General features: G+C 46.7%; 1 protein-coding gene across 3 annotated transcripts in view; it reads left to right on the plus strand.

Moving 5' to 3' along the window:
* Positions 1-25414, plus strand: part of TTLL5 (tubulin tyrosine ligase like 5) — a 207869-nt gene that overhangs the window by 65437 nt on the left and 117018 nt on the right. For all 3 annotated transcript variants that reach the window (XM_054027921.1, XM_054027918.1, XM_054027920.1), the window contains 8 exons: positions 6514-6627; positions 7841-7932; positions 8403-8465; positions 9577-9615; positions 10733-10890; positions 11851-12151; positions 15875-15995; positions 17667-17813. In XM_054027921.1, the coding sequence (XP_053883896.1) occupies positions 6514-6627; positions 7841-7932; positions 8403-8465; positions 9577-9615; positions 10733-10890; positions 11851-12151; positions 15875-15995; positions 17667-17813 (1035 nt within the window). The remainder of the gene's footprint in view (positions 1-6513; positions 6628-7840; positions 7933-8402; positions 8466-9576; positions 9616-10732; positions 10891-11850; positions 12152-15874; positions 15996-17666; positions 17814-25414) is intronic.

A 25414-nucleotide genomic window follows, 5' to 3' on the forward strand; every position in this document is an offset into this window, starting at 1 on the left:
TGCAGCTCTGTGGAGAATACCAGGATAGCAGCTTTAGTCAGTTTTGCCCAAAGGTGAAAGAGCCTGCAAGTGAGTGTAGTGAGGCCTCTGGAATCCTAGCACAATTGTAGAAGAGGAGGCTCATGGGATGTGACTGCACTATGTGTGTCCCAATCAGCTTCACTGTGGGTGACTAGCTTCAAGAATCCCACAGCTTTTTGAGTATTTGTGAGAACAAATTTGAGGCAGAAAGAGCTTTCATATTTGAAATGAGAACCTTCTTTCCCCTTTGCCCCTGGTTTCTTTCATCTCCTTTCCCTTTGGACTGCGGCCTCATATGGCTCATGATGAATGTCCAGTGTCCCTTCTGCTGTTAAAATGCTGGATCTCTGAAAGGCTGCTCTTCCCTCATCTCTCTCTGTCAGCCAGATGGATCCCACAAATGTTGGTGGGGGGGGAAGCTTCCAGCCCATTTGTTTTCTCAGAGGCATTTTTCACCTCACAGGCATTGTGCACTGAATTTTAAATCAAAGGGTTTTAATTTCAATGAGAGTTTGTGAGCTGCCTGCAGTTGGCCACTGTGCACCTTTCCTGTGGCATAGTGACTGGAGCCCAGGTGGATGGAAATCTTTCTCTGTTCAGATTTCTATCTACCTGGAAACAGATTCAGAACATGGAAGACTCTATATGAATTGAGGTAAAGTACATCTCACAAAACTCAGATCTGCCAAAATCTGGATCTGGATTTATCTTGTGGGGTGAGAATAACTGGTGAGGTGAGATTTCATTGGACATAAGGACACCTGGCGGAGGCTCCAGTTCCCATATCCAATTCAACAAGTGGGAATCAATACAGATCTCCATGACTTTCAAGACCACATTTTGAGGCATAAGGAAGGAGTGGAGTGCTGTGCCTTCTCCTCCTTGACCTAGACTTTCTTGGACCTGTGGGAGCCACTTAATAGGGCACATGTCTCTACAAGTGGCGATTTATTCAGGAAACAAGTTAAATGGTAAGTAACCACTTTTTGCTAGGGCAGACCCCACTGGTCATTGAATTCCTGCTTGAATGCACACACACAGCTCAGGGTGAAGAGATTAGGAAAGCGGAGATGTATTTGAAGCATTTGATTTTTGATGTTATGAATTTACAGAATGGATTTCTCATAAAAGCTGTAAATGGTGAGTAAATTCTGGGCCAGCTGAAAAGTACAGAGATTCACAGTGCTGAGTGCTGGCCATGAAGTGGACTGTCCCCTCTTTGCAATGGTACCTCAGCCTGCACTTCTCTTACCAGGAAGACCCTTGTAGGATAATAAGTAAGGATATGCAACAGAGGTTCCTGGGCTCTACAGAGGATCCCATGAGTAGAGGTGGGCACAGGCCTTTCTCCAATACCCAAGAATTTTGGCGGGGGCTGCTCTTTTCTGGATGCCTTTTGATTTGGTTCCTGTTTCATCATCTGTTCCTCTTCCACTTCTGGTCTCAACTGCAAAGGGAATTTTGGGTCATTCTCAGCTCCTCCATGATCTTAGAAATTTGAATAGTTTGTGATCTTAATCAGGGGAAGTTTCGTTTGTAGGAAACAAATGAGGTTAGGATTGGTGACTCTTAAGTGATAACATGGGTCTCGCCATAATGCACTGCCAGTCCCTTGTGTGATTTCTTTGGGTTGACTCTCTGAGCACTGGTACCCTCCAGAGAAATGGAGCAATTACTTGCTTTCTTTGTAATTGACCATTGGTTTGGGCTAGAGTTCTTTCAATGAATCCTAAGCAGTAAAGGGGGAGCTGTAGCTTCTTGTGCATAGACCAATCTAAGGGAGGTATTTGGCTGTAGTATTGCTTGAAATGACAGATCCCTTGAAGATAATGTCTTAAGCCCTTTGCTGTTCTTGTGTGTCAGTAAGGAGGGAGGCAGCCTGGACACCACCACAGGCAAGAAGAATTTCTGCTCCTATGTGAATGCTTATTCTCCATCACTTTCTTAGTGAGCTGGACTAGGGTATTATCCCAGTGCCAAGTGGAGGCTTATTTGTTCTCAGACTGCTTTGCAAAGTGCTGCTATTTTCTCATTTCTGTCCTTGTAATGGAATGTTGGACAGCATCCCGTTTCTCCCTCGGAACTGGAATATCTTGGATATTCAATGAAATGGCTCCTGGGACTCCCAGGGTTTTCCCTTTTGGGATTTTTCCTCTCTGCTCTGCACAGTTCAGCTGAACAGCATCACTTATCTCTTTCCTTTAATGGCTAGTAGGTGTTAATGCAAATGAAAAATATCCAGTACAAAAAAGATAACTTTGGTCTTGACAGTTGAGATAGGTTGGTTACTTGCTTCTGTCATGTGGAGTTGTTTTTTCTGTTGTTGCGGATTGTGCATGTACTCAGAAGGTCTAAACATTTGAGCATTTGCCTGAAGGTTATTATTATGATTGCTGGGGGTGGAGGTGATGCAGAATGCATTTGTGCAGGACATAGGCAAAATCGGAAAAGGAGGTGGTGGGACCACCTAGCCATTCACCTGGACTTTTTAGCTGTGGCCTCTCACTACAGGGCATGTCACACCTTGTCAGAGGTGAAGGTGTCTTGGCAGAACATGAGATTTTTATTCCAATTGTCTGTCTCTTGTAGTGCCCTGTCTCTGCGCAGTCTTGGTTAACAAACACAAAGTTGGTAAGGCTTCATTCAACTTAATTTACTGATGTGAATACCTTTGTAATACCTTTGATACAGATTATCCCAGAATGTATTGCAGAACTAAATAGCCCAGGTAAAGAGATTCAGAGGTAAAGGAGAAAGGATGTTTCATCTGAGATTTGAATGGAGATGGAGAGATACAGGAAGATTATTCCAGATGGCAGGAGCTGCAGGGAAAAGGTTCTCAGCAGTGGCAAGATTGTTTTAAAAAGTCAAGCTGGTGTGATCATCTATCCACAAAGGTGCAAGATGATGGCACCAACATTTGCATGCTGGAGCCTGGAGACTAGGGATTCGGGGAGGCCATAGAGAAGGAAACTGCAGTAGTCAGGGTGGAGTAGCAGTAGCAAATAGGAGTAATATCACAGTTGTGGGTGGAGAAGAGTGTAGGATTTTGCCTAGTTCATGGAGGCTAGAGACAAAAGAGGTCTGGGTAAAGGAGAAGGGCTTCTCTTGCCCAAGAGAAGAAATAATTATTGTCCTTGAGACAGCCATCTGAAACAAGTGTTGAAGAAGTCACAAATGCACTAGAGCAAGATGAGCTGAGAGGGTGACAAGAAAGGATTTGTTTAAAGGTGTTAGAAGATATTTTGAGTTGTATGTCCTTAGCATAAGTCAAAGCTAAGGTTAAGGGTAAAAGTAAGATTGAAAGAAAAGAGTGGTACCGAATCATAAAGTTCCATAGTATGAGTGATCTTGTAGTAACTGCCATGGGTGGTTAGGTCAGGGTAGGACCATGGTGTGGGACTCAGAGGCATGTGCCCATCTTTGGAAGCAGATCCAGGAGGTGATCTTGTCCACAGTTTTTCACAAGATGCACTGTGGTCAAGGAGGGAGCAAGAACCTTCTGAAGTCATTATCTACTCAGAGGAGAGAGGTTTCTCTGCTATGATCAGAATGAACCTTATACCGAAATATTAGAAGATATTGTTGGACAAGAGGTAAAGAAGATTAGAGAGAGCTTCTTTCTCCAGCACTTAGACAACAGTACAGTCTCTGTAGAATTGAGCACGTGGGTGAGAGCCAGAAACGGCTGAGTTCTACGTTCAGCCTTGACCCTGAATAACTGATTTCCCCTCTCTGCTTATTTTCCCCATCTGCAGTGAAGAGACTGACTTACCTCCAGGGATAGGGCCATGGAAAGCCTTTAAAATGAAAAACTCTCTCCTAATGTTTTCTTTAAGAATCATTTTTGACGTGGTGTGTATAATGTTGGAGTCAAGGAAAGGTTTTTAGGAAGTGGATGGATGGTGGAAGATTTTAGAGAGGCAAAGGAGTTGATAGTGGTGACATAGGGGAGCGACTGCAGGGAGAAAGGATATGGAATAACCAACATGCTCAGGGTCTGACTGATCACCATTTTTGGGCTCAGGAAGGAATTTTTCACTAGGTCAGATTGGCAGTGATCTTGGTGTTTTTTGCCTTCCTTTGTAAACCTATGTGTGTGGGTCACTTTCCAGGATCATCTGGGTATATTTCATTTAATCATTTCTCTGCCATTGCAGGAGCCTGGGGCACTGATGCACCTTGGTCTCTCCTAGTCTATGCCTGTGGCACATAGTAGTCTAGTTTCCTGTGGGTTGTAATACTTTGGTCTAATTGTGGTTGTTGGGTTTAGTGGGTGGTATTGGTGGCCTGTGATATACAGGAGGTCAGACTAGATGATCGAGTGGTCCATTCTGGCTTTAAATTCAATGAGTATAGTGCCTCCTGTTTACTCATTCATTTATTTTTTTCCCCCAGCCAGACCTCTTTGGGGTCCTTCCTATCTAATCACTTTTCAATAGGCTGTAATGAAACATTTTCAGTTGGCACCTGCTATGTCAGCTTTCCCTCTGGTTCTTACCACAGGAATTGCCTCTGAGTAGCTTGACCCAGCCTGCTCCAGTGCAACATCCATTCCTGTTGCAACTGCTTCATCCTCAGCTTCTGTCGTGCTTGTGGTTTTGTGGAGGTTGCCACAATGAAATTCTATTGTTTTAGTTACTAGCTCAGATGATCCTTACAAATAAGAATACAACTGGATTCTGCATTCATCTTAATTTCAGTATGTGTTCTGTGGGGTTAATCCCAAGGTTTAATCAATTTGAGGTTACTTCCTCATTCTTCTTTCACTTCTGTGCTAAGAGGGGGTTTGAATGCCATCTGGAGGAATGATTGGGCTCAGTCTTTTTTGTGTCTTTCTACAGAGGAAGCCTATCTGAGCTGTGCCTAGGGCCCAGTTAAACTGTTCCACTATACCAGGGCTGGTGCAAGGATGTTTTGCGCCCTAGGCGAAACTTCCACCTTGCGCCCTTCCCCCTCCCCGAGCCCTGCGGCAGCTCTCCACCCCCCTCCCCGCTCTGAGGTGCCCCCCCTGCGGCAGCTCCCCACCCCCCCGGCCCGGGGAGCCGTGCGGCAGCTCCCCACCCCAGCTCACCTCTGCTCCGCCCCCTCCCCGAGCTCTGCGGCAGCGCCCCCCGCCCCGCCCTGAGGCACTCCCCCGCCTGCGGCAGCTCCCCACCCCCCCCTCCGCCCTGAGGCGCCTCCCCCGTGGCAGCTCCCCCCTGTGGCAGCTCCCCACCCCAGCTCACCTCTGCTCCGCCTCCTACTCGAGCATGCCGTCTCTGCTCCACTTCTCCCGCCTCCCAGGCTTGCAGCGCCAATCAGCTGTTTGGCGCCGCAAGCCTGGGAGGGAGAGAAGCAGAGTGGGGCGGCATGCTCAGGGGAGGAGGCGGAGCAGAGGTGAGCTGGGGCGGGGAGTTCACCTGCGTGCCGCCCCCCCCCCCCACTTGCTGCAGGCGGCCCTCCCCGCGCCCCCCTGCAGCAGCTCCCTCCGCCTAAATGACGACAACGACCGGGGCGGCCGAAGATCCGGCCGCTGCGGTTGCCGCCGAAGAAAATGCCACCCCCCAAATGCTAGTGCCCTAGGCGACCACCTAGGTCGTCTAATAGGTTGCAGCGGCCCTGCACTATCCTGTCAGATTGTGTTCGGTCACACTGATCTAAGTTTTTGTCAGTTTCTTAGGACCTGACAGTTCTGCTGCTTTTCAAATACTTCTGATTCCAGGCTCATCATTTGATCTATTGTGACTTACCAGGCACTGACTTCAGGTTAAGACTTTGTTTGCTAGAATTTCTGCAAACCCTTCCTTTTTTAGGTTCTTGCTTTTCTAGTCTTCCTTTGCCTTCTGTGCTTATCTGTGATAATACTGATAGCCACTTGGCTGTGGAGTATGGCTGTATGAAGAGAAAAGGTCTTTCTATTGAGTCCCAGAAGCATCAGATTGTGGTCTTTCAGATTTGTGAGCTGAGAAGAGAGCATTATGGATATTGAACTGAATGTCTCACCTTTTTCTCCCACAACTTCATCTCACTAATTAATTATTAGAGTCCTTGCAGCCTGACTCGGAGGGTGAATCCTGACTCTGGTGCCCCTGGGATGTGGATCCCACTTTGCCTGGGACCTGGGACTGTTAATGTTAATCACCTGGGTTCTGATGCCCATTGGCCATGAATCTTTTTGTGCTTGGGGGCTGGGAGTGAAAATCCTGGCTGCAGGGCCTCTGGGGTATGTGTCATGGTTTTCTCAAAGGGGTTAGGTGTGTGAATGTTGGCACTAATGCCTGGGGTCCTACTGTTCTCAAAAACTGGTAGTGTGAATCCTGACATTAGTGCCCAATGGGGTGCGCATCCTGCTGTAGTTGGAGGCTGAGAGTGTGAATCCTGGCTCTGGTTCCCTGGAATGTGGATTCTGCTGAGCATGGGGGCTTGGAATTTGAATTTAGCTATTAATTTTTAAAATAAGTTTAGAGAGGGGAAAAGAGTAGCATCTGGATTCAGTCTATGTCTCTACAGCGTGCCCGCCCTCTGTCTGCCAGTGATGCTGAGGTGAAAAACGTGATGCCCTCAGGCAGGGAAAAGGTAGCCAGAAAGCAAAGTGGCTCCATGCTGGGCCTGTCCATGGAGGAGGTAAGGACTGTTAAATATCTGATATTGTATGTACCTTGGCTTTGGGACAACATGTGGGGATGAGGGGAACACAAGTAAATTAATAATCCAATGTAATTTTGGATTAACAGTTGCTGCTGCCAAGTATCCACTGTCTCATGAGAGGGCTGTCTGCCCCCAGAGTGGGACAAACAAAAGTGATAAGGGAGACCTTTTAGAAAATGGTTTATTCTCAGAGTGAGACTGCTGAATTTTACTGATAATAGTGGCTCCATCCCAGAAGGGCCCCTCCCCCTGCTATGACAAGAGTGCATATATGCTCTAAAACAGTGGTGGACAAACTTTTTGGCCGAGGGCCACATCTGGGTATGGAAATTGTATGGCAGGCCATGAATGCTCACAAAATTGGGGGTTAGGATGCGGGAGGGGGTGAGGACTCCGGCTGGGGGTGCGGGCTTTGGGCTGGGACCAGAAATGAGCAGTTCAGGTGTGGGAGTTGGGATGCAGGTGTAGGGGGGTGAGGGCTCTGGCTGGGGGTGCAGGCTCTGGGGTGCAGGAGGGTGATCCGGGCTGGGACTGAGGGGTTCGGAGGGTGAGACGGGGATCAGGGCTGGGGCAGGGGGTTGGGGCACAGGAGAGGGTCAGGAGTGCAGGCTCCTGGCGGCGCTTACCTCAAGCAGCTCCTGGAAGCAGCAGCATGTCCCCCCCTCCAGCTCCTATGTGGAGGCGCTGCCCCTGCAGCTCCCATTGCTGTCCAATGGGAGCTGTGGAGGCAGCGCTTGGGGCGGGGGCAGCGTACAGAGCCCCCTGGCTGCCCCTCCACGTAGGAGCTGGAGGGGGGACATGCTGCTGCTTCCAGGAGCCGTGCAGAGCCACAGCATGCATGGAGTGGGGCAAGCCCCCGACCCCACTCCTCAGCTGGAGCGCCGGAGCCGGGCAAGCCCTGGACCCCATTCCCCAGCGGGAGCTCAAGAGCTGGATTCAAACATCTGAAGGGCCGGATGCAGCCCCCGGGCTGTAATTTGCCCACCCCTGCTCTAAAAAGCTTTAGGATCCTTCAGTGCCTACATGTAGGATGACATTATTGTATAATTATGTCAAATTTACACTAGTCACTCCCACAACTGTAGGGTTAATGGGAGCCTCATCCTCTGGAACCGAGGCCCTGCACTGAGGATAATTTTCAGTCCTACTATCTGTTTTACTAGGCTCTTGTTTCTTTCTCCAATCCCAGATAAAAGTTCTGCGTCGAGTGAAGGAGGAGAATGAGCGGAGAGGGGGTTTCATCCGGATATTCCCAACGCCACTAACATGGGATCTTTATGGGTGAGGAGAAATCCCCAGTGTGTTGGCTCAGTGTCTCCCTCGTGCTCTGGTTTTGGTTATAGGACGTGTATGTGAATTAAAACCAGGTTAGTGGTTGGGGATGGGGGACACAACTGTCAACTCCCTCTCTCTCCTCTGGTTACCTTGACGCATGCTGTTTATCCCACCCTCAGAGCCACAGGTACGGAATGGGCCTCACCCCTGGGTGACACTAGGTTCTGCTTTTCCTTTTCCCTTATGTCCTGGTTTCCTTTTTTCACCACACACTGTGCCTGCCTCCCGCAATGTTTAGGTGCCAGGCAGTGACTGCCTTTCTCCTCTCCCATTGCCTGTCCAATTGCACCATATTGTTTCAGTGCCTTTCTGTTAGGGGTGTATTTTATGAATGTCTTCATTCTGTGTAAGGCCTCCTTCACCTTTTCATTGTGTTGGCCTGAACTTTAATCAGTCCCCTCCACCTGCCTTTCCAGATCCTACTTAGAGCACAAGACAACAATGAATTATATGCTGGCCATACGTCTCTTCCAGGACAGGTAGGAAACAGGAGAACTGGCTCTGGCAGCCTGTACTGTAGGGGGAACACCTTCTGGGAGAGGGACAGAGGGGACTGAAATAGAGCAAAGAGGAGTAGCTCTAAATAGCTACAATATTGTTGGCCACTATGCTGTGACCTATAAAGGTGGGAATAGCCACACATTATTTCCTCAGTACACCAGTGAATACAAAGCTACCTGTCCCTCCAGACAAAGTCTTCAGGGGGTCCCTAAAGCTTGGAGAGGCCCATCTTTGGACACTTTCAGGAGGAGAAGGAGATGCACAGTATAGTGTGCAAAGGGCATGGGAAAGCAACCACGGGGCAGGGGAGGAAAGAGGAGGAGGGTGCACTGAATGAGTAATGCTCAGTGGCATTGTATAATGAGGAATAACAGGCTTAGAAGCCACTGAGGGTTGTGCAGAGGTTGCAGCAGTTCCTTATCCCCCTTGCTTTGAATTTAGCTTCACACCACAGAATACTCCCTCTTGTAGGGTAGGCACTGAAGCCTTTTCCAAAGCTCCAGTGCTGCCACCTGTACCACCAGCTGTGCAAGCACTGTTGGAAGCCCTGCCTCTCCACTCAGCACTCTGAAAGACACAGCAATGCATGCTGCTGTGTGGACCTCCACTAAAAGCTGCACCCAACATCAGTGGTCCTGTGTCTGGGCCTGCCATAGTTTTCTCTCCCTGGTCTGGGCTCCACAGGAAGCCCATTTGGGAGTGAGAAGTAATGTTGCTGATGAAGATGGGGCATCATAATTGGAGGCCCTTATAGCTGGCATCCTGGCAACAGGAATATAATTTTAGTCATACATCCAAGTCTCACTTGCATTCGTGCTTTGGGGGATGTTTGTTGGCCCTTTGGCTCCAGCTGGCAGATCCTTCAATATGAGCTAAAGGAAAACAAATTCCTATTGAAAGACAGCTGCTTGGACTTCCTGTGTCAGGGCCTTTTTATCCTTCTTTGGGGTGGGGTTTTCAAGGAACTCTGCAAACTTGGGTGGCCTCCCTTTGTATGCCAAGGACTTGGAGAGCTTGGCAAATCTTCCAGTGATATAGAATGAGTTTGTGGTGCTACCCTGTAACCTGCTGCCCTATCTTCCTCTATAGGGCCAGGATGAGAAGAGGCCCAGTTTCTGGAAGAGCCCGGTAAGTCGCTATTTAAAAAAAGAATGTCTGCATTTGTAGGGCTTTACTATTAGTTCATACTGCTCTGGCATCAGCTCACAGAACCCAGGTCAGTAGCTAGGAGTCCCAGCACTCATCCTGCTATCAGTAGGTGGATTCTGTGGGAAGACCTGACAGACTGAAGTTGCCCCCCTTCTCGTAACCAGCTCTGTAAAATGAGCCCTGTGAACAACCCATTGTCCTGCTCTTAGAGAGGTAAGTTTTTAGGGGACAGGTTATTGAGGCTTTTCATCTCATGCTTGCTGGTGTGATACTCATAGAACGTTGGAGGGTCTCTATTGTTCATGATCGGACCCTCCCAGATGATACAGAATGGTACGGACTGTTTCGTCTATAAGGGATGAGATTCACAGACCTCAGGTGTCCATCTCTCTTTTTTGGTAGATCCCAAGGGCGGGGGAAGCAGAGGGGAAGGCAGTAGGAAGCTCTGTGGATGCTCTAGTTACACTCAGAGGTGCTTTCTGCTGGAGCTCTTTGCTCTGGCTCAGTTGTCATGTTCCTGTCTCCCCACAGAGCAGTGCAATGCCTCAGAGTTTTTGCTTAGATTGGGACAGGATTGCACAAGAGCTGGTACTTTGTCCACCTGAATCATGTTAAAATTCTGGGTTCTGACTTAACCACACTTATGAACAAGCTATCTGAATAAGAGATTGTGTCAGGTGGAATTTGGGTTAAGGATCCTCCACCTCAGTCTCTTGCATAACTTTATATTCCTAGTGCCCCTCTCAAGGCTCCCTACCGTTCTGCTTGGAGTTGCTGCCATCTGAGAAGGAGTTTCCTAAAGTGTGACTAGCTCACATGGGCTGCAGAGTCAATAGGGGCATGGTGATGGAGACATGAGCTTTGTTGGGTCATGCCTTGAGTCTGTATCCCCACCATGGTGGTTTGGGGAGATGCTATCCCACAGTCTGTGCAAGTCTCTGAAAGAGCCCTTCCTTCTAACATGATGTGGGCTTAACCGAGAGCAAGATTAGGTTGGGCTTCATTGTTTTTCTAATGTAACAGGAAGACCCTAAGATGTAGGCCATAATGGGGGAGACAAGGTGATTGAGGCTGCTGTCTGTATTGTGCTTCCCAGAGCTGCTCTTAATGGGGGAGTGGATCTGGGGCTGGAAGCCATGGATTCTAATGCTAAACTTCGTGCTGCGCTGTATGAGAGGAAGCTCCTGTCGCTGGAGGTACGGAAGCGCAGACAATGTCATAGCAAGATGAGAGCAGCACGGGCAAGACCACCAGGTATTTATGGCTAGGATTCTAGATGGCAAGAGGGTAAAGCCAGGCTAATGAGGGGTGTATGTGATTGAGTCCCCAGGGGACAGGGCTGCAAGAGATCTAATGCAGGTCTTAGTGGGCTCTTTTGGCCCTGGGGATCATGCTCAGAAGGTAGAGATTCAGTGGTCAGCATTGATTTTTCACTCCATTCTAGTTCTGAATGGCCTTCTTCTGATATGCCATTCCCTCCTCTGAAGGTGTAGTCACAGCCTTTTTCTGGGGACAAGAAATGTCCGTGAAAGCAGGTGTGTGCTTATGCTTTCCTGTCACCCTCCACAAGAGGCTGAAAGTCAGAGGTGTTCCAGGCTGGATCTCCAACGTGGCACCAGCTAAGCCCAGGGAGCAAGGGGCAAACTTGCTCATTGGAGCTTACGTTGGAAAGACTGAGGGCATGTCTACACTAGCACTTATATCGGCAAAACTTTTGTCGCTTAGGGGTGTGAATCATCCCCCGTCCCCAAGTGACATAAGTTTTTCTGGCATAAGCGCTTGTGCACACCTCTATGTCAGTGGGAGACACTCTATCAATAGTATATTGGTGTACATGAGAGTAAACAAAGGCAAGGAAATCCAGACTAACATAAGAACCAGAGATCAGGTAATGTATTAACCCTGACTTTGCCATGGAGTCAGGATATGATCCTGGACAAGTCATTTTATCTGTTCTTACTTTACAGAGGAGGAAATGGAGGATAGTAGCCTTCAGTTATCTCCTGGTGTTGGGAGGAGGGATTTATAAGCTGCTTTGAGATCCTAGGTGGACAGCTCTAGTGAAGAATAAAGTACAGTGGTGAAGACTTGGCTGTTAGAGCGGGTTCTTGGACTTCCAGCAGCAAAGAGTGTGGGCATAAACAAAAGGGTGATGGGTAACAGGAAAGATTTTTTTGTTGTTCATCACCATTGTTGGTTTCCTTCTCATTTTAGGGACTTCCAAGCTAAAGGAAATGCCTCTCAAGTCAGACGCAGAGAGTGAGGAAGAAGAGGAGGCACATGAGGACGAAGAAATAGAGGTAACTCAGGATGAAACTGCTGCCTCTCTTACGGACATGCAGGTGAAATGCAAGCCAGACCTGGCGGAGATGATGGAAGCTGTCTGCCGAGAGAACGTGCTGAAGGAGCCTGAACAGAAAGCTGGAGGTGGAGGGGCAGAGCTGCTTCTCCAGGAAGTGGATCCAGAGCCTCGATTTAACTTGCTGCAGATTCTGCAGGAGAATGGGAATCTAAGGTAAGGGTCATTAGGCAGATTATTTTGGTAAGCATAGCAACTAGTATCAATGAATATATGGAGCCTGGGGACATTCAATAAGTTGTGAACCTCCCCGCCCCCCAGAGACAGGAAGGTGGGAGACCCTATAACAAACATGCCTAGATTTTGCTCAGCTGCAGGCTGCATTGGCATCTAAATGGGGACAAATGCAGGAGCCTTCACCTTATCAGTCCTAGAATGTGAGACCCCCAGCATTGCACCCAGGGACCTAAAGTCTCCATGGGCTGTACTTTTCTTACGTGAGCTGCACTTTGGCTACCCCAGCCTTCAAAATTCCTCTGATTTGATGCAAGGGGGTCTCTTGTTGAACTGTAAACCTTTGTGTTCATTATCTCTTCTGTTTTTTATTGTACTGTATTTTTATTGTACATTAAGCCAACAAATGAAGGCTGAGAATGGAATTCCCCTGTCTTTCCCACCTCCCATAAAAGCAAACTTCCCATTCTTGTGCTTTTGTTCTTGAAGTGAATTTTTCTAAGGGCTTGTCCACATGGTGAGCTACTGCACAGCAAGCCAGTGTGTGAATATACAGCACACCAGCTTGCTGTGCAGTAACATCCCATTGGACACTGTTATAGCACAGTGACATACTAGTGAGCTGCACTCCGGGACTTTCAGTGCACTTTAACAGTGTCCACATGTGATGTAACTGTGCGGCAAGCTGGTGTGCCATAGGTTCACTCTGTAGCTTGCTGTGCAAACAAGCCCTAACTCTGGCAATAGCCACTGAAATGCCAGATTGCAGTGTCCTGAAAGCAAGACAGAAGTGTTTTGAGGGTGATGAGGCATTGAGAGATCTGATTGTCCAGTGTTGGGAAGGGTGGGTGGAGTGTGCTCCGGTGCTTGGCTGGACTGTTTGCAAAAAGGGTGGGGTGGAAGAAAAGTTTGGGAACTCTCCAGCTTGTGGCCTGCTAGATAGGAAGGTAATTTGTCTCCCCAACTTATCAAGAAGAGTGAGTACCTACCTGCTGGGGGGGCACATTATATAAGGGATGGGGGGGGGGGGAGAGTATCCCCTTGCTGAATAGGGGAGGGGGATGGGAGCATTATGGGGATAGGGATGACGATCCCTCTTCTGGATAAAAGGTGTTTTCATTGTTTGTCAAATCTTATACAAAATTGTCCAAGCTTATAGAAAACAAGATTTCATTGACCCCTATGTGACCTGCCTCTTCTTTCCCAAATTAGTTTCCGTGAGGCTGGGAGGCCTCAGGAAACATCAGGAGGAATTTGGGTTGCGCTATTATCTTGTTATGGCTGAGACATGTGCTGCTGTGGTGTCTGTAGAGGGGAAAATTTGGAAACAGGTTTTCAAAGCAGACACAGCAGTACTGACCTCACCCACTCACACACAGGGCAGCCAAGTCCTGCTAAGAATGCAGGCTTCTGTCAAAAGTTGCTGGCAGATTCCTACTCAGCACCCAGCCCCATTGGGATTCCCCTGGAGCAGCTAAGGAGCTCCACACAGCGTAAGGCGTGCAGTGACTTCATATGCAAGGATTGTGCTGGACTTGGCCCCGTCTGATTTGTCACTGATGGAAAGCTTGGCTGCAGGGTCAGCGGGCTGAGGAGCTGAATTTATGAAAATCTCATCTGAAAGAAACCAGGCCTGTCCCATGCAGCCCTTCTGAGAGGCAGGATGTTCCTCAGTCCTCCAGCTGGGCCTGGCCAGCCAGCTTCTCTGCCTCTCATCCTTCTAGCAGTATTGATGAGTGGTGACAATTATTGGGGATGAGTTATATTCCCCACTATGCGATCCCCAGGGGAATCACCAATAGAGGAAGCTGTGTCTGCCCCTACTTTTGAGGCCAATGTTGAATGCTTTTTTCTTCTTCTGGGTCTCAAGTGCAAGACAAAGATTGCAGGAGCCAAGGTAACATTCTATCTCCAGGGCCCATTCTGAAGGGCCTCCTCTGATTCCATGTTGGTATTAAGAGCAGGTCCAAGTTCTGTGTTTTAAAACCGAGATACAGGCAAGGAGCTGTCAATGAGTTGTTCTCTCATCCTAGCAGCAAGGAATCTTAGAGACTTTATCACAAGATATTTTGATGCTCCTGGAAGGGATCTGCAACCCTAGGGAGGGAGGGAGCCCCTAGGAGAGAGTTGCCATGGAGTTACAGTGGCCTGGTATTCTGGGAGTTAATTCCTAGTCAGAGTTCAGAGTCTGCTCATGGCTGGGTTTGTCCCATGTGGGGGGAAAAGGATTTGTTGTCTAGAAGCTAGGATAGGGAGGTCTGAGGAGCCATAGGGGTTGTTCTGTGTTGTGGAGTTCATTGCAGGGCAGAGACCAAGATTGAGTTTTAGTTAAAACAAACCCTTGAGATAACCCAGTAGAGATGTCAGTCTGAGCCTCCTATGAACTCATTTTCTCAGATCCTCCCAAGCTCTGTGACAGGGCTTCAGAAATTTGAAGAACTAATGAGTAAGCAGAGGCATAACTCCAGACAGTGCATGACATTTAAACTTCCATGGTCATCTCCCCATATCAGCTTTAGGCGGATGCAGTGGTCCATAGTGGTGCCATTGCTATTTTGTATGATTTCCATAGTTCTATGTATCACTGCACTTTGTAGATATGTGTGGTAGGGAGGCCAGGCTCCTGAACTGAGGAGCCTGATAAAGGATCAGAGACCCCGATGGGACCAGGTGCTGACCTACTACAGGGGTGAGGGCCATATGAGTACTTAGACAGAAATAGAGAGCAGGAGGTAGAAGACCATGTCTGGCATAGTGGGGACATACCTTGTCCTGAGTACAAGGAAGTGTAAAAAATAAAAATAAAATAAAAAAAGCCACAAAGTGTGAAGTGGGTGAAAGAGGAGCTGAGAGTCCTTGGGAGTAACTGGAGGCAGGAAGCTGGGCCCACTCAGAGCTGGAGGAGGGTTTGAAGGCTGGGCCGCAGATGGGTGGAGCTGAGCAGTCTTGTGTAGTTGTCTGTCTTAACATGTTTGTTCATTAAAATGACTATAATTGTAGAGGAGTGAGAATGAAACTGTATATCCCACCCAACTCCTGTACCATCTGGTGACCTTGATTCACTTCCACAGCGCCCTTATGTGTTCGGCCAGCTGCATGGTGTACTTTGCTTACTGTGCTCATTGAAACCTGGCCTATAACTCTGGGGTGTCTGGGGAAGAGCTCATCTTCACAAATGTTATTCCTTTGTTTTACAGAGGTTTCATCTAGATGGGGAGAGGTCCCCTCACTCACCCAATAAGAACTGCAGGGCCTCCTTTAGAAGCTCTGTCATTGGGACAGAGCTTTTCAGTTTAATTTGTGATTGCTAGTGCTGTGTTCAAAATTGTCATAAAGAGACAGCACCACAGAGCTTCAGAGTGGGCTAGGAATATTCTGCTTGGCTGGTGCGCACATGGTTGACCTCCTGACTGGGCTGCTAAGGATGTGGGAAGGGAAGGAGGGCACCCCACCCCCAGAGGTTGTCTTTGCTCAGAGAATGCTTGCCTGTTCCCTGTAGTATCCTCTGGAGCCCCTGCCCCAACCTGGTGGAATGAAGGTACATTAAGAATAAATTAGGGACAAAGAAGCCCTCTTTCTCCTTATCCCTAGATGCTTTTACATATTGGAGGATTTGGGTAACTGTAATTAGGTTCATAAGTAGTCCAGACAGAGGCTGTTCGCTCTGTGGTGCTGTATATCTGACCACTGTCTTGGCTTCCACAGCAAAGTGCAGGCTCGCAGAGCTTTCTCTGCCTACCTGCATCGTGTTCAGCTGCGTCTGATGAAGGAGGCCGGTGACCAGATCCACAATGCTGCCTGGGCTGCTAAGGAGGATGAGCAAATGGTAAGAAGCTGTGTTGGGCAAGAGGAACCTATTGGGGAACTGTCCTGAGAGAGTGGAGGCCAGTTCCCACCCTCAGAAAGAACGAGATTAGAAAGCTCCCGGTTCCTGAAATTGTGCACATATCTCCTCCTCTGTCGAGGAACTGGTGCCAGATACTGATTGACTTCCGAGTAAGATCAGCACAGACAGCTCTTAGTGAACTGGGCATGGTTGACACTCCATCCAGCTCAGCCTCCTCTTCCTGCATTCCTACCTCTGAATGTACCTGCTGTTGAATTCCTGTTTCCTGGCAGGATTTTCTCTGAGATGTCTTGCCAGCTGGATTTTCCAGTCGAATCATAAAGGGACCTGAAGCTTCTTATAGAAACAGAATGCTTGAATCCGCTCAAGTTGAGTGGGTGCCTGGCTTAGGCTTCTTCCCCATCCACACTCTTACTCTTTGCAGGTAGCTGAACCTTATAGGATCTTCCCTTTTTTCTCTGCAGAGACAGAGGGGGAAAAAAAAAGGTTTCTCTCTTATGCTGTTGTTGAATGTCCCTGGATTTCCTCAGACAATACAATGAAGTCTCCCTATCTGAATCAGCCACTTTAAAGAGTTCAGCAAGCCCAGTATCCTCTCTCTAACACTCGTGAAAGACAGCATCAGATGATATGCTGGGCTTTTTGCAAACCCAAATGGGCTCTTGCTAAAAGCAGGCTGTGGGGAAACAGCCAGTTTAGCTTGAAGATAAAACCAAGTGTCAGAAATAATCAGTCGGCTCAGTGGAAAATGTTACCCCTGCTTTCCAAGTGGAAAATTGAAACTGGCTTTTTTAGATTCACTTTGTCTGCTGTGCTGCGAAAAATGTTTAAAATAACAGATCAAACCAGCCTAGTGTAATGGCAGTGAGAAGCGAGCTGTGAAATCCAATGCCCTGGCTGTGAGGCAGCTCATTTATGCACTAGCAGGGCATCTAACCAAAAACAAATCCAGAGGGGAGACAAAAAGGGTTCAGAACTGAACATCCACAGCAGGCGCCTTGCCTTGGGGCCTGACTTGCTGTATTCCCTCCCCATTGGAGGTGGCATGAGGGGGCTGACATGGCGGGAGGTTGGAGTGGGTATGTGGCCAGAGGTCATACAGGGGACATGATGATGCAGGGAGCAGGAATTCATTTCTGACCAGAGGTTGTATCTGATCATGTGGTGGGCCAAAAGAACCCCAAGATCCTTCCCCATTATGGTGGGGAGGAGAGGAGTGTGTCTTGGAGGGGTTTTGTCATATTATCCCTGGGCTCCTTCTACATGATACTTTTGACAATGCTCTCTATAAAATGTTTCTCTGGATAGAGACACTCCATTATCGATGTTGCTTGATTTTCCACATCTCCTCAGCTACACTTTCCTCAGACAGATATTCCCGAAGTACTCCCATCACTGTCCCAGTCTAGGAAGTGATGCACAGTTCTTTTTCCCCTTATCTTGGAAATTTGTGAGTGTAGGTTAAAAAGCATCCACCACCATGTCCATTCTGGGTTGTACTCTTACCTGCTACATGTCATACCACATCCACAGAACAGCATTTCTTCTCTATCCATCATGGGCTGATCTAGCCACCCCTGTGCCCTCCACTCCACACCTTGCACCTGCCCATCTAAACTCTCTTGTTAATGCTGTCTCCCTTGGCGGCAGGAGCTGGTGGTACGCTTTCTGAAACGAGCAGCCAGCAATCTTCAGCAGTCTTTGAGGATGCTACTCCCCAGTCGACGTCTGGCCCTGAATGATCGTAGGCGCATCCTGGCTCACCAGCTTGGTGAATTCATAGTCTGTTATAACAAGGTGAGTGGCTTCATCTCAAATCCTCTTCCTATGGCAGCTCAGACCACTTGGATCCAGATGAGTGCATGATCCAGATCAGTGCCGAGTTTCCTTGTTTCTGTTACTTCCAGAGTAACACAACAACCCAGTGCCAAATCCCACCTCCCCTCCATCCTCTACAGCAGCAGCTCCTTGATTTTCTAATCCATTGAACATTTAAGGACAACCAGTTCCATAGAGGTCACCCAGACACAGATAAGACAGATGTCTACCAGATTATTTAGGACTTCTAAGACTCATGAACCCTTGGAAATGTTTATGGCTTAAATGAAGATTTTTGTTTGTAAACTCTGCATACATTTATCATGAGGCAGAGCTGTTCATGACTGTGTTTCTGACATTTTCCTCTGTAGTATCTGTCATTGGCCACTATCAAAGAAGAAACACCAGTCTAGGCAGATTATTGGTCTGCTCCAATATTCAAGTTCCTATACCTCATTGTGGTTGCATGTTCAATCATAGTAATTGTCTATGGAAATTATCAGATGACACTGTGACTGCAATTGTATATGTAGCACAGTAACTAGGCGCTCAACTGCACATGGAAGTTTCTGGAATTACTCCATATAAATCTAGGCTACAGACATACTGTATTGATCTGTGACAAACTCAAGATGACAAAACTGTTTACTTTTCAAATAAAATAAACTCCTGTCTGTAGACATCAGGAAAGAGAGATACCCAGTAAAGAAACATGTAACTGACTCAGCTTTTTCTGTAGGGTACCTCAGTCTCTAGTGCATTATTGTGGTGCACCTGCAGAGAACAGCTTTGAGATACAAATATATGCAATATTTTACCATCAGCTTAATATACTGAAAAGAGAAAAATTATGTAATAGTCTGCATGATCTCCACCCACTTAACTGAGAGAAATTAAAATAGTAACCCTGTCTGAGGGGCTGCTGTGCATGGTGCCTCTGCAGCACACCCAGCTCCCACTGGTTAGGGGAGGACATCCACTCACAGTAGTTTGTGTCTGGACTGACATCTGACAGCCTGACCTGTCAGAGCAAAGTAGGGAGTGAACCAAATCAGTTCCTGGGTGTGCCCTGTGTGCCTAGTGCTACCTGACTTACTGTGTGAGGAGTAAACACAAAACACCCAAGCAGCTTTGTTGGTGGTCCAAGAACATGGCTACTTTGGATATAATTTCCACTCAATGATTCTGTTCAAACACCAGGATTTTCTGCTAACTCTCAAGTAAATTTACAAAATAAAACTGTAAAACTGGTAATAAATCAGTTTAGAATTACATTTTCTTATTTTAGAACAAGTGAGAACACTCACTTGGGGTTTTAGAACATAAACAATTTCTTCAAGTAGTGTCCTGTGGGTGCTCCACTTTAGTTGCACATGTGCCCTGCACCTTTGATCAGAGATTTCTGGTAGCAGTGTCCGTTCAGCCTATGCTTGTGCCCTACACTTCCTCATGCCCTGTACCAAGGCTATATAGGGCTGCATGAGCAAACTGATATCAGTTCCTTTTGAACTGCCTTTGGCCAGAGACGGAGTCTAGCAGTGTGCCTCATTGCTGTGTGCCTGTTTCCTCTTGTATTTGTGTTGTAGCTTTTATAGTTAGGTCTCAGTAGTAGTAGATTTAGTAACCTTATAGTTGTTGGAACATTTCCCCCCTTTTTCCCCTTTCTTAAAAAAACCCCAACACATTCCCTCCCCCCTCCCCCGCATTGAGGGGCTTGAACAAATTTTCTTGTACAGGGATGCTGGGCTCTAAAAGGTGCTTGTCTTGTTGAGAAGCAATCCGTGTTAGTGGTGGACATTCCCAATGCATTTGTTGGTTGGGAGATTCTCATATTCCCAGCAAGTGTAAGATCTGGTCTTCTTTCAAAGGAAGATCCCAGAGTAACAGGGAAATAAAGTATAGGCTCTTAATGGTGAAGCAAGCCTTGAGACCAGATGCTGACCTGGTGGAAGAGAATGCCGCATATAGGGACTCTCCACTTCTGTCAGTGCCTCATTGTCAAGGTCATGGTCACCAAAAGGAAGACAGCATAGAAAACACAGTCTCCATCAATATCCATGAGTGAGGTACCAATAACTGCACTGCCAGTACCGAGAGCTTCTCACTCAAAGTATAAGGAAAAGGATAAGAGGAGCAGACTAGAGAGTTCTTCATCAAAGAAGATCTGGTCACTGGAGACTTCAGATCCCGAGAGGAGTGCTAGTGATACTCCAAGTACTTCAGGTACCATGAAGCATGCTAACACTTCAACTAAGTCCCATACCACAGTGGTAAAGGGGTCAGTACCGAATGCTGTTACTACCAAGAGACTGGCTTTAATGGAATTCTAGACCCCCTTGATACCAACAACATCATTAGTGCCAGTACCAAGTTCTGTTGTGCTCTTGGAACTGCAGGAATTCCAGTACCCACAAGACCTTTTGGTACCTAAGGAGCAGGGATCCTAGAAATCCGTTTGCCACGGAAAAATGCAGAATTTGCCTTTTTACAGAGAATCTTTAGTTTTTACATTTTGTGAAAAAATAAAAACACATATTAACTAAATTTTACTGAAAGTACTATATCACTTATTCAGTTAATGCAACCTCCCCCTCTTGTAGTTGATTTTTGAATGCCTTTACATTTACAGAGGAGCACCATTTATCTGATCTAATTGGGACCGAGGCCAGATTGAATAATCAAAAATTTGGATAATCTGGAGAATTGGCAAAGAGCTTTTCATCTCTTATTTTAAGATCGTGGCTCAAGTGATTATCCCCAGGCGGCTGGTGGTTCGGTTAATATGAAGAGTTGGATAATGGAGGTTCGGATAAATGGGGTTCTACTGTCTATTGTGGTTAGGGAAACTAAAGTTCAGCATCTCATTTTAATAATGGAAACACATGGATTTTCATGTTTTGTTTTATTGGAGAATTTTGGTTTTTTATCACTGAAAACTAGAGTCCCTGCTAATGAGCCTGAGTCTCTGCTCTTTGCGACTTCTGGACATTTTTCAGTACTGGGGTCAGCTGGGTCACCAACTGCTCATGTTTCCATGAGACCTACCTCTTTTCCATCTTCCACTATCCATGAGGAGTTGCCACCTCTGACACAATATGTGGATGAGCATTCTGACTCAGACTCTGAACTTTCTGTTCAAAGCTCTCCAATTTATTCCAGATGTTATTCCACATTGCAAATGCAACAAAGGCAGAGCACCAGACCCCTGCCTACAAATGCTCGGGATGACAAGTGTTGGATACCTCCCGCCATGCCTTCTGGCCTCATTAGCCTTGCTGGGATTCATGGTCAATGTACTGCCAGCAGTGTCAAGGGACCTCAGCTCAGTCTCTCAGGGCACACAGAAGACCTTGTTCACCGGTACTGTCCATCCTTCCTCCCCATTCTGAGCCCGAGGAGACCTTTGAGGAGCAGGAGGCAAAGGTGAACAAAGAGGTTGCCCCCATTACAAACATCTCATCATTGTCACCTGATAAGGCAGTAAGGCCACCACCACCATCATTAGCTGATGACTTTAGGCAATTCCAGGACATGATGAAGTGGGTTGCTGACATAGATGCTGGAACTAGGGGTGCTGCTGCACCCACTGGCTTGAAGTGGTTTCCATCATATACAAGGTTTACAGTTTGGTTCAGTGGCTCTCAGCATCCCCACTATAAAAATTGTTCCAGCACCTCTGGCTGCTGACACCCTGCAAATTCCCGGGAAGAAGTCCAGGATTCCCATCACAAGCTCCTGGACATATTGCACACCTCTACCTCAGCACAGATGGCACTGCCAATTAACGAAATCTTCCTTGAGCCAGCCAGGTCCATCTGGCAAACTCCAGCAATGCCCCTCCCTCTCCATCTTCCCCCTCCCCCCGCCCCAATGTAAGAGGGCTGGTTAAAAAAACAAAAATTATGTCCCGGAATTGTGAGTTTTAATTTGCTCATTGAACACCAAATTCTTTAGTTGTGGATGCAGTCAATGAAAGGGGCAGACAACAGACCCAACAAGGCACCCCTTATAATAAGGACCAGGAATATCAAGACCTCTTTGGTCATGAGAGCTACTCGTCTGCAACACTTCAGTTCAGGATAGCTAACCACCAGGTGCTGATATTAAAATATGACTGCCTAGACTACAAGAAGTGTAATGCTTTTATTGATCGTTTACCATAGGAACATTGAGAACATTTCAATACCATAATAAAGGAGGGTCAGCTCTTAGCAATATCTTCACTGCAGCTTTCGCTCAATGCTGCAGACACTGCAGGTAAGTCTGTTTCCACCGCAATAGTAATGAGGTGAGCATCCTGGTTTCATTTGTCTGGGTTTCTGTAGGAGGTACAGTAGACCATGGAAGATTAACTTTTCGATGGCCAGAAGTTTTTCAGATTCCACAGATGACTCCTTCATACCCTGAAGGACTTTAGAGCCACACTTAGCTCTTTGAGGATATACACATCTGCAAATAAAAGACAGTTTAGCAGGTCTCAGTCGACACAAAGATCCAACCCTCCTCAATTTTCCAGGACCAAACAGCTAAGAGGTTGTGGTTTTCAAAGAAAAAACCTGCAACTACCTCATCCCAGTCTTAAATACTGTATCATCCAAATGCCAGTTTTGATGGTTTGGTCATGAGTCCAGACTACCCAGTGATGAGGTTCTCTCAGCTACACTACAACCCCCTTCTTTCTCAATTTGGACACCATCTCTTTATTTCATCAAGCATGGGGGGCTATAACATTGGACAAATGGGTATTAGAGTCCATTATTTCGGGTTATGAGATCCAGTTTACTGCCATCCTGTCCTTCCAACCCCCTTCTCTGTCCCTCTTCAGCGATCTTCTCGCAATCAGTTGCTGGCACAGGAGACTCCCAAGTCTAGGAACCATAGAACCAGCCCCACTTCAACACAGGGAAAAGAGTTCTATTCAAAATATTTTCTGATACCCACGAAAAACAGGGGTTGGAGGCAGATACTAGATCTCAGACAACTGAACAAGCATGTCAGACATCTGAAATTCAGGATTGTGTCCCTAGCAGCTATTATTCCCTCCCTAGAATTAGGGCACTGGTTTGTGACCCTCAATTTCAGAGATGCCTACTTTCACATAGCGATTTATTCCTCTCACAAAAGATTTCTTTGTTTCACATTCAACCACAATCATTACAAGTACCAGGTCCTACTCTTTGGCCTGTCATCAACCCTAAGGATGTTCTCACAAATTATGGTAGCTGCCTACTTCCATTGTTTAGGAGGATTGGCTCCTCAAGGGGTGGTCTTATCCGGAGGTTTGGTCAGCAGTTCAAACAATAATTTTACTATTCCAAAGTCTAGGCCTGCAGATAAATCTTGAGGAAATCAATCTTGACCCCTCCACAATGAATTCTATTTATTGGAGTATTTCTGGATTCGAGAACAGGTAGAGCTTATTTCCCTCTCAACAGATCCTTTTCTCTGAAGGACCTTATCCAAAGAGTGCAGCTCAGCCCTCAAGCTCCAACAAGAACATGTCTGCAACTGCTGGGACACATGGCAGCTTGTGTTTTTGTGACGCAAAAAGCCAGCTTGTATCTTTGATGTCGGCAGGGGTGGCTCAGGACAATTTATTACCCAACAGTCACAGTGTTCCTGCAGTCCAAGGCAAATAGTCACAACAGGAATAGTGCTTGCATGTCAATCTGTTGGGGTTAAAAAAGTTCAGAAATGCTTCCCTACATTTTTTTCCCCCTACTCAAAAACAAGTCCATCAAGATCTTGACAGACAACATAGCGTGCATGTATTATATTAATCATCAGGGTTGAGCACATTCCCAACTCACTCTGCACTGAAGCAATAAAGCTCTGAAACTGCTGCATAGCCAATCAGATAGTCATATCAGCTTCTTATCTCCCAGTTAAACAAAACACCATCATCGACACCCTCAGCAGATATTTCTCCCTAAATTACTAATGGGAATTGGAATCTTGAGTCCTTCACAAAATTTTCCTAGCTTGGGGATTCTCAGAAGTCAACCCCTTTGCCATGGCAGCCAACACAAAGAGCAGGAAATTCTGTTTCAGAGGGGCACTCAGTTCTCAATCTCTAAGTGACATTTTCCTCATTATATGGACAAATGGTCTTTTTTTATGCATAGCCTCCAACTCCGTTGCTCTTAAAGATCCGTATCAAGATCAGACAGGACCAAGCCAAAGTCATTTTGATTGCACCAACTTGGCCAAGACAAGTTTGGTTTCCTTACCTCATCAAACTCACTTCCTGTCCTCTATGGTGGTTCCCCATCAAACCTTAACCGTTGTCTCAGGATGTTGGTCAGACACTTCACCCCAATGTGAATGTTCTGCAACTGCAAGTTTAGTTCCTCAATGGTTCTTGGGACTAGGGGCTGCCTTTTTCATCGGGAGTACAAAATACACTTTTAAATAGGAGAACGGAATCTACGAGACATACTTACCTTTAGAAATGGAGACTATGTAATCTTTGGTGTAACTTTTGGATTTTTCTCCTATCCAGTCATCTCTTTCCTTAGTCTTGGATTACTTGTTGGAACTGAAAAATTCAGGCCTTTCTAGGAGTTCCATCAAGATACATTTAGCAGCAATAACAGCTTTACATGTGCTAGTAGAAGGTTTCTTGGTATTCATTCATCTTACCACAGTGAGATTCCTAAATATTTTTCCACAGATTAGAGCACCTACACTGCTCTGGGATCTCAGTCTGGTTCTTAACCATCTCATGAAAAAGCCCTTTGAGCCATTGGCTATGTGCTCACTGCTGCATTTGTCTATGAAGACAGCCTTTTTAGTGGCCATCACTTCTGCTTGAATGTTTGGGGAAATGGGGGCTCTAATGGCAGACCCTCCTTTTACTTTGTTCTCCAAGGAGAATATATCTTTACAACCCCACCCAAAGTTTTTACTTAAGGTGTCTTCTGAATTTCACATCTACCAAATTATTCACCTTTCATATATTTTTTTCGAAAGTCACATCAGTCTACACAGGAGTCTTCCTTTCATACACAGATGTTAAGAGGGCATTAGTCTTTTAGTTGGACAAAACTAGGCCATTCAGGAGGACCCCTAGACTTCATTTCTATTGCATTTAGGTGCTTCCCTAGAACTATCTTCAGTCAGAGGCTTTCTAAATAGATCTCTGGATGCTTTATTGCCTGTTATGGTTTCACTGAGATTACACCTCCCCTAAGAGTGGCCACACGCTCTATTAGATTACAAGTCTACAACTGTAGCCCTACTCAAACATTCTGCAGGGTTGCAACATGGTCCTCAGTGCATCCATTTGCCAACCACTGTGCCTTAGTTCATGCTGCAAGATCAGATGCTACAGTAGGCACCACAGTTTTTTCTTCTGTGATGAACTCCCATGTCCTTAAAGGGTTACTGCAAGGGAGTCACCTAAAGTGGAGCACCCACAGGGACACTACTCGAAGAAGAAGGAGAAGTTATTCACCTTGTACAGTAACTGGAGTTCTTTGAGATGTGTGTCCCTGTGTGGGCTCCACTACCTGCCCTCCTCCCCTCTGCTTTGAAGCTGCCTCTGTGGGCTTTGCAGTAGAGAAAGAACGGAGGGAGGT

Source organism: Malaclemys terrapin, chromosome 4, assembly GCF_027887155.1.
Source record: "Malaclemys terrapin pileata isolate rMalTer1 chromosome 4, rMalTer1.hap1, whole genome shotgun sequence".
NCBI classification, from domain to species: Eukaryota; Metazoa; Chordata; order Testudines; family Emydidae; genus Malaclemys; species Malaclemys terrapin.